General features: G+C 41.3%; 1 protein-coding gene across 5 annotated transcripts in view; it reads left to right on the top strand.

Annotated features, from left to right (window-relative positions):
• The window catches only part of LOC122945876 (alpha-aspartyl dipeptidase-like), a 74,166-nt gene that overhangs the window by 37,474 nt on the left and 20,155 nt on the right, over window positions 1-16,537 (top strand). For 3 of the 5 annotated variants that reach the window (XR_006391161.1, XM_044305148.1, XM_044305147.1), the window contains 2 exons: window positions 8,735-8,872; window positions 12,743-12,831. Coding sequence is in view for 4 of the 5 variants with exons in the window: in XM_044305148.1 (XP_044161083.1) it covers window positions 8,735-8,872; window positions 12,743-12,831 (227 nt within the window). In the remaining variant the exon portion in view is untranslated. Of the gene's footprint in view, window positions 1-8,734; window positions 8,877-12,742; window positions 12,832-16,537 lie in introns of all 5 variants that reach the window. The other 2 variants (XM_044305149.1, XM_044305150.1) reach the window with 1 other exon arrangement.

The raw sequence follows: 16,537 nt of genomic DNA, 5'->3' as shown, positions 1-16,537 counted from the left end.
TTGGCAGATTTTCGATTTTAATCATTTTTTTCCGCTAAAAAAGCAAGGATTAACAGCCAAACTAAATTCCAATATTTATTTCCCTGATTCTGTAGTTTACAGAAACACCCCATATGTGGTCATAAACTGCTGTACGGGCAGACGGCATTGCGCAGAAGGAAAGGAAAGCCATATGGTTTTTCGAAAGTGGATTTCACTGGTAGAATTTTAGGCTGCCATGTCACATTTGAAGACCCCCGGATGCACCCCTAGAGTAGAAACTTCAAAATAATGACCCCATTTTGGAAACTGCAGGATAAGGTGGCAGTTTTGTTGGTACTATTTTAGGGTACGAATGATTTTTGGTTGTTCTAGATTACAATTTATGTGAGGCAAGGTAATAAAAAAATTTTGGCACCGTTCTTTTTATTTTTTTTTATTTACAATGTTCATCTGACAGGTAAGATCATGTGATATTTTTATAGATTGTTATGGACGCGACAATACTAAATATGACTACTTTTTTTGTTTGTTTCAGTTTTGCATAAAGCATTTTTGAAAAAAAAAGATTTTTTTAGGCTGGGTTCACACTTGAGCGTTGCGCAAACGCGCGTTTTACGCACGTTTTTGACGCGCATTTTTATGCGCGTTTTTGTAATAGTAAACGCGCGTTTGACGCGCGTTTGTGTGATTCACTACAGTGTCCTATGGCCACAAACGCCCCAAAAGTCGCTCATGTACTTTTTGGAGCGTCGGGCGTTTTACAGCGCGATCGTACGCGCTGTAAAACGCCCAAGTGCGAACCATTCCCATAGGGAATCATTGGTTTCTCCTTGTTGAGCGTTTTACAGCGCGTAGGAACGCGCTGTAAAACGCTCAGGTGTGAACCCAGCCTAAGTGTCTCCATATCCTGAAAGCCATAGTTTTTAGAATTTTTTTGGGAGACTATCTTATCTAGGGTCACATTTTTTTCAGTATGAGATGACTGTTTGTTTGGTACTATTTTAGGGTGCGTATGACTTTTTGATCGCTTGGTATTACACTTTTTGTAATGTAAGGTGACAAAAAATGTTTTTTTTGACACACTTTTTTTATTTTTATTTTTTTATGGTTTTCACCTGGGGGGGGGTTAGGTCATGTAATATTTTTATATAGCAGGTTCTTACGGACGCGGCGATACCTAATATGTATGCTTTTTTTAAATTTCAGTTTTACACAATAACAGCATTTTTTTATTGAAATTTTTTTCGGTATGAGATGACTGTTTGGTACTATTTTAGGGTGCGTATGACTTTTTGATCGCTTGGTATTACACTTTTTGTAATGTAAGGTGGCAAAAAATTGGTTTTTTGACACACTTTTTTTATTTTTATTATTTTACGGTGTTCATCTGAGGGGTTAGGTCATGTAATATTTTTATATAGCAGGTTCTTACGGACGCAGCGATACCTAATATGTATACTTTTTTTTAATTTAAGTTTTACACAATAACAGCATTTTTTTATTGAAAAAAATCCTGTTTCAGTGTCTCCACATTCTGAGAGCCCTAGTTTATTTTTTATTCGATTGTCTTAGGGTATAATTTTTTGCGGGATGAGATGACTGTTTTGTATGATTTTGGGGTGCGTATGACTTTTTGATCGCTTGCTATTACACTATTTGTGATGTAATGTGACAAAAAAAAATGGCTTTTTTTTACACCGCTTTTATTTTTTTTTTACAGTGTTCATCTGAGAGTTTATAGAGCAGGTTGTTACGGACGTGGCAATACCTAATATTTATGATTTATTTTATTTAAGTTTTACACAATAATATCATTTTTGAAACAAAAAAAAATAAATAAAAATGTTTTAGTGTCTCCATAGTCTGAGCCATAGTTTTTTTTTTTTTTTTGGGCGATTCTCTTAGGTAGGGGCTAATTTTTTGCGGGATGAGATGTAAGGTGACAAAATGTTTTTTTAGCACAGTTTCTATTTTATTTTTTGATGGTGTTCATCTGAGGAGTTAGATCATGTGATATTTTTATAGAGCCAGTCGATTTTTTTTTTTTTATAAAAACAAAAACAAAACACTTTTCTTTTACTCTTTATATTTGTCCCACAGTGGGACTTCAACTTTTCAGGGTTTGATCCCTGAGTACAATTCAGTACAATACATTCTGTACCGGCCATTTAGGACGAGCATTCTCGTCCTGGGTCGTTAAGGAGTTAACCAGAAGGGGCCACCCAGGACAGAGGAGCTTTTGGCTTCTCGAGCAGCTCCATACAATCAGAATGACTATAACAAATAATAGATTTTTTCTTTTTCCCACAGAACTGCAGGCAGCACTCAGTAGCCTGAAGTCAAGCCAGAAGCGGTCCCTGAACTGTCCGCCACCACAAGACCCTCTGAGCATGCCACTGCCCAGGACACTGCTGGTCCCCTACCGGTTCCCTCAGTTAAACCCGTCCAGGAGCAGATTAACACCTCTTCCGGGGCATTTTTGGCTCGTCAGAGGACCGGTAGGAGCCGTCGGTGGGATTTCGAGGAACTTGTAAGGATCGTTTCTGACACCTTACAAGTTTTGCAGATAAAATAAGGGACATGAGGTATGAATTGATGCGAAGCCTGGAGAGGGCGGAGTCATCGCGTCCACTCGCCCCTGCCCATCATTTTCTGTTAACTCTTCTCCCCCGGATGGACCAAATGACACCTGAGCAGTTGCATGAGTTCAAGCTACTGCTTGAGAACGGGAGCTTGGAAATTTTGCACCACCCTCGGTCCCAGTCCTATCCCCATTCCCAACACCCGTCCCATTCTCATCCGCCTGAGCATGTGTCTCCTTCTCATTCTTTTACTTCTATTCCTTCTGCTCCTCACTTTCTACCTCCAACCTCTTTCCCCACTCCCTCTACACATGCTCGGGAACCATTGTCACCTTCAGAACCCTCCTCTCTCTACACTCCCCAAATTCATCCTGTGTCTTTCTCCATACCCCGTGATTTTTAATCAGCAGAATTGACGGAGGACAGAGGGGCAACCATTGCTGGCCCAAGTTCGTCCACCCCCAACCTCAGTTACATCAGTTTTTCTTTTTGTTTGTTAAATTATTCTGTAAATAAAATATTTTTTGGTTTAATATTGTCTGTGTATGTTTTTCTTTCCTATTTCCTTTATGGAAAAACAGCGAACCTTAGTAAAGAAATAATTATATTTGATTGCCTCATCACTTGGTTGTTTTTAATGCAATCGGTCAGAATAGTTGGTATGAACCTTTCTGCGAATGCGTGTTCCCGACTATCGGCCTGTTTATGCTGTATATCACAGGAAGAATGAGTCAAAAGCTAATTTCTCAAGTAAAATAATAGTCAGTGCAGGAACGTTGTCATTTCCGTGCAGCAGATCGTGCGTGGTCTTGCGATCCGTGCACATGTATGAGGATAAGTGAACAAAATAGTGATCAAATTTCCTCACACAGTTAATTGCAGCATAAACATGTACAGCAGCAATTCACATAAAGGTAATGGGCAGCATATTGCCAGGAAGGAATTTTTCTTTCATGACAATATACTGACAAGATTATTATCATCAGCGTGTGATTTGGGCTCTGTCACACCATCGAGTCCATTGCTGGAATCGTGCTGTGTGTGTGAGCGTGATCCTCTGTTCAGCGCAGCATTTTCATGACTGATAATGCTATGTGCCTCTATTGACCTACACCTACTGGAACATACTGACGTATTATGTCACTGTGATTCTGTAGATGTAAAGTCATGCGAAGGCAGCATTATCCATCACGTGCAATACTGTAAGGGTCTATTCACACGTCCGTTTTTTCTTTCCTGATCTGTTCCGTTTTTTGCTGAACAGATCTGGACCAGATCTGGACCCATTCATTTTCAATGGGTCCTGAAAAAAAATCAGACATTGTGCTGTCCGTTTTTTTTCAGGACCCATTGAAAATGAATGGGTCCAGATCTGGTCCAGATCTGTTCAGCAAAAAACGGAACAGATCAGGAAAGAAAAAACGGACGTGTGAATAGACCCTAAAGAGAGGAGTATCACAGTCACACATGGAGAGTCATACAGGCAAGGCAATTACTTGTGTAATAGAGCCTGGTTTGTACAAACGCATCAGTCGTTCATTTCCGGCATCCAGATGTAATTCTCTGATGAACGCAAGAAACAATTTTGATGGATCAGCAATAACCATCACTCCTCATCTGGTGCAGGAGATCACAGCTTGTGATAGCAGTGGTCTCCCTCGATGAATGCAGGGAGAATATCCACTCGGATATCTGTCTCCACTGCAGATGTCCAATGACTTGTACGATACACCGTTTTTATGTAGGTAACATGAAAAATGTAAAAGGCAATTCCTTTAAAAAAAAAATTTAGAAAGAACTACATGCATGTAAACAAATATAATCAATTAGAATATTTAAAAGTAATGGAATATAAAGTGAAATTACAATATCAACATGAACGACATATAATATCAAACAAACTCTATAATTTAAATTAAATTGTCCTGCCAACTCACTCTTCCGGCTTTGGAAATAAATTATTCTGCAAAACTGTCTTGCATTCGAGCCACAGCAATAGTAGACCTATGTCCCAAATGTAATCTGGTCAATAAGTACTCAACTTCTTGTGGGTCCAGACGTAGTGGTTCCTCTGTTAATAAATAGTTGTGTAGAACAATGCATGCCTTCACCACATCATCAATGGTTTTTACCTTCAAAGTAATAGCTCAAATCAGAATCCTCCATTTGGCTACCAAAATTCCGAATGCACACTCGACCATTCGTCGAGCACGTACCACTTGGAACCAAACCTGAGTTTGGGAAATGTTTTTTTTTTTACAGTAGAAATTTATTTATGAAGTTATTATGCAAAGTCTCACGAGACTTCGCAAAGTAATAACTTCGGCTCATAGGAGCCAATACATTCTAATACTGTACGGAACGCTCGCTCTGTACAGTATTCAAACAAAGTATTATACGAATCGAATTCTGATGTTTCATTCGAAGTCGATTCGCTCATTCCTAGTCACAACTTACCCTACAACCACAAATGGCATTGGTGGACCTCCTTTACCTGTCAACGATCTTTGAGGAGGAAATATTGGCATATAAGCAACACCCTATCTGTGAAGTTTTGAAAGTCGTAGAATTCCGACATGTACTATGTAGGGGAGGGTAGAAACTCCAATCCTAAACGGAAAATGTAATGATGATGGGCTTTCCCCCGTAGCAAGAAATCTGTGAGTTAAAATTAAATTAATATCACATTGCACCAACAATTTTTTAAATTATAACTAGAAAGCAATATAAGAGGTAATCTTACCTTAACCCTTTAAGGACCTCCGCCATACATGTATGGCAGAAGTCCAGTCCCCAAACATGGCGCCCGCTCGCACGTATTTTAAATAGCAGAGGCCAGCAGCACATGTATGCGATCAGCGATAAGGCTGATCGCATACATTTTCCCTTTCAGATGCCATGGTCAAATGTGACCACGGCATCTGCGCAGTCCAGAAACAGAAGTCGTGCACTTCCGCTCCGGTAACAGCGTTCCCTGGATGAACCTGTTACATTGATCTAATAGGCTGAAGCCTCAAGCAGGCTTCGGTGCCTATTAGATGACTATACCAATACAGGCCACTAGGTGGCAGAATTGTATTGGTATAGTGCAAATGAAGTGTTCAATGGTGTCTATATAGACATCAATGAACACAATAGGCAATCTAATGATTGCCAGTTATTGTCACCCAAGGTGACTTAAAAAAAAGTAATAAAGTTTTTACAAATATATAAAAAAAAAGTTCAAATCAGCCCTCTTTCCTTAAAATAAAAATACTTTATAAAAAAATAAACATCATGGGCATTGCCTCGTGTGAAAATGCCCATACTATTAAAATATAACAATATTAATGGCATACAGCAAATGGCGTAACGGGAAAAAAATATAAAAACGGCCAATTTGCCATTTTTTGTCACTTTAACTACCAAATAATTTTTTTTTTTAAAGTGATCAAAAAGTCGCACACACTTCAAATTGGTATCACTGAAAACAACAGATCGTCCTGCAAAAAATGAGCCCTCACACAGCCCCGTACACATAACTACAAAAACGTTATAGGGGTCAGAATATGGTTATAATAAAAAAATATTTCCTCAAAGGTTCCCATTTTTCTTTTCAGTATTAAAATGCAAGAAAAATTATCCAAGTGTGGTATCGTTGCAACCGTACTGACCTGAAGAATGAAGATAACAGGTCAATTTTACCGCATAATGTACAGTGTAAAAAAAAAAAAAAAACCTTCATCAGAATTGTGTTTTTTCCCAATTCTACCCCATTTGGAATTTGTTTCCTGCTCCCTATTACATGGTATGCAACTATAAGGCCTCTTTCACACGGGCGTCATATTTTTGGCCCGGATAAGAGGCGGGTGCATTGCGGGAAAATGCGCGATTTTTCTGCGCGAGTGCAAAACATTGTAATGCGTTTTGAACTCGCGTGAGAAAAATCGCGCATGTTTGGTACCCAAGCTTGGGATTGATGTTCTGAAGATTGTATTATTTTCCCTTATAACATGGTTATAAGGGAAAATAATAGCATTCTGAATACAGAATGCATAGTATAATAGTGCTGGAAGGGTTAAAAAAAATAAAAAAGTTAACTCACCTTATCCTCTTGATCGTGTAGTTCCCGGTCTCTTCTTTACTAGCTGTGGGCTAAATTACCTGTGGTGATGTCAGATCACATGCTCCAATCACATGGTCCATCACCATGGTGATGGAGCATGTGATCTGACATCACCACAGCTTTAGCCCACAGCTAGTAAAGAAGAGACCGCAGCTATTAAAGCAGAGACCGGGAACTACGCGATCAAGAGGATAAGGTGAGTTAACTTTTTTTATTTTTTTAACCCTTCCATCACTATTATACTATGCATTCTGTATTCAGAATGCTATTATTTTCCCTTATAACCATGTTATAAGGGAAAATAATACAGTGAATAGACTGTCATCTAGAACCCATGCGTGAAAATCGCACCGCATCCGCACTTGCTTGCGGATGCTTGCGATTTTCACGCAACCCCATTCATTTCTATGGGGCCTGCGTTACGTGAAAAACGCAGAATATAGAACATGCTGCGATTTTCACGCAACGCATAAGTGATGCGTGAAAATCACCGCTCATGTGAACAGCCCCATAGAAATGAATGGGTCAGGATTCAGTGCGGGTGCAATGCGTTCAACTCGCGCATCGCACCCGTGCGGAATACTCGCCCGTGTGAAAGGGGCCTAAATGGTGCATTAGAAAGTACAACTTGTCCTGTAAAAATAAGCGCTCATAAAGCTATGTGAACGGGAAAAAAAAAAAGTTAGGACTACAGAAAGGCGGGGAGTGAAAAACGAAAACGCAAAAATGGAAAATACCAGGGTCCTTAAGGCGTTAGCCCCGCACCTATGCAGAGAACGGAGCTGGGAAAGTGGTGGAGGGTTCTGCAATTTGTGTCCCGCACATGGCCGGCCCTATCATAGAAAATGCCTGTTCTTGTCCGCGATAGGACATGTTCTATCTTTTTTTGCGGGGCCAAGGAATGGAACTACGGATGCGGACAGTACACAGTGTTTTGTCCGCATCTTTTGCGGCCCCATTGAAATGAATGGGTCCACAGATGTTCCGCACATGGGTCTGTCTAAATGAGCCCAAATCCTCATGATGTACGGATACAACATGATGGGTTAAGAGGTCAAAGGTTTTTGTGCTTCTTCACTGCTTTCCTGTTTTAGGCTACTTTCACACTTGCGTTCAGAGCGGATCCGTCTGAGACGGATCCGCTCATATAATGCAGACAGTGGATCCGTTCAGAACGGATCCGTCTGCATTATATTGTAAAAAAATTCTAAGTGTGAAAGTAGCTTCAGACGGATCCGTCCAGACTTTACATTGAAAGTCAATGGGGGACGGATCCGTTTGAAAATTGAGCCATATTGTGTCATCTTCAAACGGATCCGTCCCCATTGAATTACATTGTAAGTCTGGACGGATCCGTTTGCCTCCGCATGGCCAGGCGGACACCCGAACGGTGCAAGCAGCGTTCGGGTGTCCGCCTGGCCATGCGGAGCGGAGGCTGAACGCCGCCAGACTGATGCATTCTGAGTGGATCCGCGTCCACTCAGAATGCATTAGGGCTGGACGGATGCGTTCGGGGCCGCTTGTGAGCCCCTTCAAACGGCACTCACAAGCGGACACCCGAACGCTAGTGTGAAAGTAGCCTTAGTAATGTAAATGTTTTTTTGTTGTTGTTTTTTGTGACATTTACACTTATCTACTTTTATTCCCATCAGTTTTTTCTGTCTGTGTTTAAATGACAGTGACCATTTAAGTTCAAGAGGGCCCTTATTGTATTTGGCTCCAGCCCCTGTTGGGAAGGTTAATTATTGTTAGTTATTTTATTTAAACATATGTAGTGAAAATACAGCTGAATACCGGTATTTGTTTAATAAGTGACTAATTAAATGAAAAATGACTACAGTTTCCTGACGTGAAATAACTGGATAATACTGTACAGTACTTTTAAAAAGCAAATGAGTTGTTAACCTTTAGTCTAGAACTCGGCCTTGAATAGTGACTAGATAAGCATAATCCAGTCTGAAGCTCTTAAAAAAGGAACTTTGTTGTGCGGAAGAAACACTTGCAGATGTCAGCTATTCTAAGGAGTGAGTCGCAGACCTTTATTCTCTTACGTCCTTGTCCACAGCTTATATTCACTGCAGCTTTTCGGGCTGATACACTTCATTAATGATGACGCTGAGGCGACTGCTGCTTGTTTCCAACTCAACGCTGCATGGCGCGGGGTATCTGGAGCATTGCCAAGACCAGATACAGCAGTTTTTAGGGGAGTAAGTGAACTAAATTATAGACTTACTGATTTGTTTTACCTTGTTTCTGATTGCCCAACTGCTTCTACAATCTGTACAGTTAATAGCTAACCTCATTTTCTGTGCACACAAATCTTTCTAGTAAATGCTGTACCATGTAAAGGTGCTCATGAGATGTTCTTTAATGGAAAACCACGACATGATGTCATGATGAATTGTGTCAAATGACAAACTCAGCTTTGCTACATCTGTATATGTGTTTGCAAATACAAGCTCAATTCCAAAAAAAATTAGGGTGCTGTGTAAAATGTAAATAAACACAGAATGCAAATGATCTGTAAATCTCATAAAACCACATATTTTTCACAGTAAAACAAAGAACATGTATCAGATGGAGAAAGTGAGACATTTTACAATTTCATGAAAAAACTCCTTTAGAACTTGCTGACAACAACCATTCTCCAAAAATTTGGGACAGGGCCCTGTCTACCATTGTGTAGCATCTCCTCTTCTTTTAACAACTGTCTGTAAATGTCTGGGAAGTGAGGAGACCAATTGCTAGAGTTTTGGTGGAGAAATGTTGTCCCATTCTTGTCTAATGTAGGATACTAGCTGCTCAATTCTGGGTCTATTTTGGCTCCAAATGTTTTTTCCTTGGTGAAAGGTCTGCACTGCAGGAAGGCCAGTTCAACCCTGGACTCTTGTTCTGTGAAGACATGCTGGTGAGTGCAGTATGTGGGTTAGCGTTGCCTTGCTGAAACATGCCTTTCCTGAAAGAGGCGCTGTCTGAATGGGAGCATATGCCCAACATTCATAGTGCCTTAACAGATGTGTACACTGCACACATCATAGGCACTAATGCAAATTTTATTTAATCTGACATCAAAACAGTTTTCTATTTTGCGATAAATACCTTTACTTGGGGGGTACTGCCACCCTGCCTGATTTTTTTAAAATATCGCTCCTGCGACCAGCTGTGCCTCCTGTATTTTTCACTCTCAGTATGCTAATACTGAGCATCAGAACAGGGAGGAGGAGACGACGCCAGGGTTTCTCCTTCTCCCTGGCTGTGCCGCAATCCAATCACAGTGGAGAGCAAGCGTCACAGCCAGGGAGAAGGAGACGCCCATTGAGAAACCCTGGCGTCTCCTCCTCCCTGTACCGATGCTCAGTATTCACATACTGAGAGTGGAAAATACAGGTGGGCACAGCGGGGTGTAGGAGCGATATTTAAAGGGGTTTTCTCAACAGGCTATTTGATACTTACCTGATCCTGGCGCGCCGTCCACTTCCTGGTTTCGGCACTCGGCAGGGGGTGGGCTCCATCTTGATTGATGTCTTCTCCCGGCCGGGCCGGGCCGCGCGCTGTACTGAACGCGCACGCCGAGTCCACGCATGCGCCCTGGTGACTTCTTCCTGGCCAGTATAGTATACTTGACAGGAAGAAGTCACCAGGGCGCATGCGCGGACTCGGCATGCGCGTTCAGTACAGCGCGCGACCGGCCGGGAGAAGAAAAGAAAAGTTGTCTGCGCACGCGCGGCCACCGCAATTCCTGAGAAGAGGCCGTAACCAGGGGAGACGGAAGACAACAGTCAGGTAAGTATAGGTTTATTTTTTTCTAAGGGGTGGGGATTAGTTAATAAAATATATTTAGAAAAATGATCACTGTTAAATCGGTTACTTAATCGATTATTAAGATGATAATACCCCTTTTAAAAAATCAGGCAGGGTGGCAGCATCAGCGGGGGGTACCCCCCAAGTAAAGGTATTTATCGCAATTAATACAAAACCATGAAATGTCCTCGTTTGTTGCATTTGTGAATTTCCCTGGGAACTGTGTTCACATTCTATGATTTCTGGGAGTGTTCCTGAGCCCATGCAGTGATTTCCAGTACAGAATTATAGCTGTTTTAATGCATTAGCACCTGAGGGTTTCTAGAGCACAAGCATCAGATATTGGCCTTATACCATGTGCATATAGATTTCTCCAGATTCTCTGAATATTTTGATGATATTATGTGCTGTAGATGGTGGAAAATTCAAAGTCTTTGCAATTTTACGTCGAGGAACATTTTTCTGCAAGTTTTTTGCAGATTAGTGAACCTCTGCACATCTTTGGTTCTGAGAGATTCTGCCTCTCTAACATGCTCTTTTTATACTCTATTTCTCCTCCAGCTGTGTTTTAGTACCACTTACTTTTCCAGCCTTTTGTTGCCCCTGTCCCAACTTTTATTGAGATTTGTTGCTGCCATCAAGTTCAAATTTTTTTTTTTTTTCATGAAATGGTAAAAAGTCTCACTTTGAACATCTGATATGCGTTCTATGATCTACTGTGAATAAAATATGGGTCTATGAGACTTGCAAATTATTGCATTCTGATTTTATTTACATCTTATACAGCATCCAAAGTATTTTGTGTGTCAAATATCTTTTTATTAAATTTTTTAAAGCAACAGATCAGGACCAAATACAGAATAAGGCCCTTGTGCGGGCCGTGGAACCGCGGCCTGGATCCCTCTTGAGAGCAGGAGCGCACGGCGTCACTGGTTGCTATGATGCCGTGCGCTTCCTGCTGCCGGCACAGTACAGTAATACACTGGTATAGATCATACCAGTGTATTACTGTATTGCGGCGGCAGCAGGGAGCGCACGGCGTCATAGCAACCAGTGACGCCGTGCGCTCCTGCTCTCAGGAGGGATCCAGGCCGCGGTTCCACGGCCCGCACACGGCCGTGAAACACGGCCATGTGCATGGGGCCTAATACAGGACTGTTGCACAGGAGGCACAAATACAGTAAGTCCACAAAGTCCACACATGGCCAGTAGAAGACAGGCCTCTCAGGAGGCTATGGAAACAGCCTAAACAAACATATATAACAACATAAATGTACAAAAATATGAAGATGTACATGCATATTGGTATGCAGAGAGGTATATCAATATGGTACAAGAGCTGGAATGCATAAAGATTGAATGAGGGGGAAAAGACACCTAACTTGACAGACCCACCATTTAATGAAAAACTAGATACTTTGGATCAAATCCAAACCAGTCATTGTGTAGATAAAAAGGAAGGCTCTCTGGACCATTAGTGAATTCCATGGAGACCATATAAACCTATATTTAGGAATGGTATGGTTCACAAGATGACACAACTCCTCCAGTCTAGCAATTTGAACAACTTTCTGCAGCCAATGAACAATAGAGGGAGCAATACCTATTGCAGCCAGAGAGTCTTGTTATATGCGGTACTAGAAGCAGGTAGGAGATTAAAATATTTAACCTAAGGGGCTATTATTGGGACATTGGGGCGTAGTTTGGATAAGACTTTGCACACCCTAGTCCGTTATGATGAAAGCAAGTGACAATCCCACCAAAGATATAAATAAGAACCTACATATTTAGAACACTGCCAACAAGTAGCCGGCATGATGGGGTCAATACTATTCATTACAACATGGGTTTTGTACCACGTGCTAACCAATTTGTATGAGGTCTCTTGTAAGGTGATGCAGCTAGAAGGACCTACGCAGAATTGATAAATCTGGGAGACCTATGAGGTTGATAGCATCAAAGAGAGTTCCTTTTCCCAAGCAGAAATATAGAGGAGAGGTGAAGAAAGAGATTGTATACCTGTCCATATTCTTCATATGGCCTTGGGGACCAGGGAGCGCGAGGCCATCCCAACTATTTTGGAATTGGGGTTGTAGATGATAAAGCTTGGCATGATCAGAACCACCAAGTTGTCAGATTATTAGAGATTTTGACCTTCTGGTTTTTCTGTATGTGCTGTTTATTTAGGAAGCCACCATTTAAATACAAAGTTACTGTAGTAATTAAAAAAAATTAAGTCTCCTGGGTGAATAAATATTTGTTTTATTTTTAGGCAAGTGAAACGAGTCCTTTTCATTCCTTATGCACTCCACAACAGAGATGATTATGCTAAAATTGCAAGGCAAAAATTTGAGAGTTTAGGTAAGTGAAAGCTTCATAAGAGCCATCCATTGTTTTCATTGTTGCTGTCATGAGTAAGTTACTGGTTGCCAACATGTACTGTTCTCTATACTAGCTGTGAATACTTATTGTCTCCAGCTCTAGTAATAGTACTATTCTTACAGATAATTGCATACCATAACCTTTAACATGTGTTTGTGTAGTTGGGGTATGTACTTGACTGGGACTGGGCCTTCCTGCATGTGGCCAGGCCTTTTTATTCAGTTGATTGGCCTTACTGCTGAATGCCTTTTCTTTAGCTTTATCTATAGAGATCTTGCTTCTCACTTAAACCTATGTTATTATGGTACTGTATATAAACATGAAAAGAGGGTTGTAGCAGCACTTACATAAAAAAATCAAATCTAATACGTGGTGGTGCCAGCCGTGATGGGTACCAGCCTGTAGTACCCCCGTTATCCAAGATATAGAGAAGAACCTCAGCATGCTGTAGTCTAACTTGAGACTTGAGCATGCTGCGGTTCTTCTCTATACCTAGATCTGTATGTGGATAACCTTGTTTTATTCTGATTCACCCTACATCATGCTAGGAAACTTGTAGGTTACTTTGGTGAAAGGATCTGGTATTTGAATCAACCGGGGGAAATCTGAAATGATAAGAGATCTTGCATTCACATATTTTAGTTTCTCCAGCCACAAGCAATAAATTTACCCAATTATATATTTTTCGCAAGCCTGTCTCACCTACCTGTCCCAAACACCTACTGATTTGTTACATATGATGTGGGACAGTGAACAATGACAATACTACCTGAAATATTTTATATACTTTTAAAAAAAAGTGAGGAAGGTTCTGGAATATTTTGTGCCCTTAAACTGGCATACATACTTTTATTAAGCTTTTAGACCAGGGATCAGCAACCTTCGGCACTCCAGCTGTTGTGAAACTACAACTCCCAGCACGCTCCTTACACTTCTGTGGGAGTTCAGAGAACAGCTAAGCAAGTGTGCATGATGGGAAATGTAGTTTCACAACCCCTGGAGTGCCGGAGGTTGCTGATCCCTGCTTTAGACACTTTTTTTCTGCTCTTCCGACAAGAGGGCATCTCTTGGCAGGAAAGGGACAGGTCTACCTGAAAAAGGGGTGCACCATAAAAAGAGACAAAATGTTGGCACACAATTCTGCCATAAAGAAAGACAACCAATCAATGGTGTAGACGTATAATTGACAGTCTAAAATAAAGGTGTGCCAAATGTATCATCCAGCATCAGCCACTTTTGATGAATCTGGCACAGTTTTAGGGTACTTTCACACTAGCGGCAGGACGGATCCGACAGACTGTTCACCCTGTCGGATCTGTCCTACCGCTATTTGGCCGTGCCGCCGGACTGCCGCTCCGTCACCATTGACTACAATGGGGACGGACCTGCGCAGCACGGCAGTGCATGACGAGAGGCCGTCGGGCATGTCGTAGTTTTAGTCCGGCGGCCTTTCGCCGCACACTGCCGTGCTCCGCCAGAGCTCCACCCCGTCCCTATTATAGTCAATGCGGACGGAGCGGCGGCACTAGTGTGAAAGTACCCTTAGACTTTACACTGTCTAAAAATGAAACAGAAGTAGTAAGTCCGCCTCATTGTTTTTAACCTTAACAGCAGTTGCACTCTGTTGGATTAATCACTGACCATCAAATTTTTTTAGCTATAAAATCTCATATAAATGGGTTAGGGTACTTTCACACTTGCGTTTTTCTTTTCCGGCACTGAGTTCCGTCCTAGGGGCTCTATACCGGAAAAGAACTGATCAGGCATATCCCCATGCATTCTGAATGGAGAGTAATCCGTTTAGGATGCATCAGGATGTCTTCAGTTCAGTCTTTTTGACTGATCAGGCAAAAGATAAAACCGCAGCATGCTACGGTTTTATCTCTGGCCAAAAAAACTGAAGACTTGCCTGAATGTCTTTACATAGAAATGTATTAGTGCCGGATTGCCGGATCCGTCCTTCTGGTCTGTGCATGCGAAGACTGGTATATGTGAAAAAGATTTGTAATGGATCCGTTTGTGCGTAAGACGTTTTAAAATGCATTCAGTTGGCATACGTTTTGCCGGATCTGGCAGGCAGTTCCGGCAACGTAACTGCTTGCCAGATCACTCTGCCGCAAGTGTGAAAGTAGCCATATCTACAAAAATCACAAATTTGGTAAAAAAAAATAGACTGAACAGGGGGAGTTTGTGACTACAGTCAACTCTCAGCCCTTGAATTATGTCTTCACGAAGATGTGTGTGACCGTGGACAACTAAGTAGAGTATACCTAATCACTAGGGTCTTATTCACACTTCAATGAATCCATATGGTGTCCATGGAAAATGTTGAATTCTATATGTCAATCCAGATGCCTGTGGTTTTCTGTTATATTCAAATCCAGCCAGCATTCACCATGGCATTCACGCTGCAAACGGAAAGGAGCAGACTCCACATAAAGCATTTGAAAGAATCCCGGCAAACGTGTCTTGCTTCTTAGTATATTCCTTTATTCTATTGTCATATTTCATCCAATATGACGCGTTTTGGCACAAAGCCTTTATCAATAATACATAATCAAGACAAGCACATTACTTATATAACAAAGTCAATTAAAACACAAGTGACGTCAGATGCCCAGATAGAATAGGGAAACATAAATCCACTATAAAAACAAAAAACCTATTACCACTGCCCTATCACTTTGATAAATGTAGACATACTGGGTTACAGCTGAGATTTCAGGTGCTTGAACAAACAAAGAGACCAAGAAGAGGGGGAGATAGCAAGAAGCTGTTGTTACGCAGAGAGGCTTACTGGATTCACACCTTGAACACAATGCATCCCAGAGGTTTAAATCGTGAACATGAGATTGCACGTTTGTAGGGAGTATTTTGTTGATATTCCAGATCACTGATCTGTCATTCTTTATATAATTTTTTATAGACTTCATCATCCCGCTGATCTTCTCAATGGATAGTATACAAACCGGATTCCAAAAAAGTTGGGACACTATACAAATCATGAATAAAAACTTAATGCAATGATGTGGAGGTGCCAACTTCTAATATTTTATTCAGAATAGAACATAAATCACAGAACAAAAGTTTAAACTGAGAAAATGTACCATTTTAAGGGAAAAATATGTTGAATCAGAATTTCATGGTGTCAACAAATCCCCAAAAAGTTGGGACAAGGCCATTTTCACCACTGTGTGGCATCTCCCCTTCTTCTTACAACACTCAACAGACGTCTGGGGACAGAGGAGACCAGTTTCTCAAGTTTAGAAATAGGAATGCTCTCCCATTCTTGTCTAATACAGGCCTCTAACTGTTCAATCGTCTTGGGCCTTCTTTGTTGCACCTTCCTCTTTATGATGCGCCAAATGTTCTCTATAGGTGAAAGATCTGGACTGCAGACTGGCCATTTCAGTACCCGGATCCTTCTCCTACGCAGCCATGATGTTGTGATTGATGCAGAATGTGGTCTGGCATTATCTTGTTGAAAAATGCAGGGTCTTCCCTGAAAGAGATGACGTCTGGATGGGAGCATATGTTGTTCTAGAGCCTGAATATATTTTTCTGCATTGATGGTGCCTTTCCAGACATGCAGTCTGCCCATGCCACACGCACTCATGCAACCCCATACCATCAGAGATGCAGGCTTCTGAACTGAGCGTTGATAACAACTTGGGTTGTCCTTGTC

Source organism: Bufo gargarizans, chromosome 8 (assembly GCF_014858855.1).
Source record: "Bufo gargarizans isolate SCDJY-AF-19 chromosome 8, ASM1485885v1, whole genome shotgun sequence".
Classification (NCBI taxonomy): Eukaryota; Metazoa; Chordata; class Amphibia; order Anura; family Bufonidae; genus Bufo; species Bufo gargarizans.
Note: the sequence above shows the minus strand (reverse complement) of the source record. Positions and strands in the feature narration are given on the sequence as shown.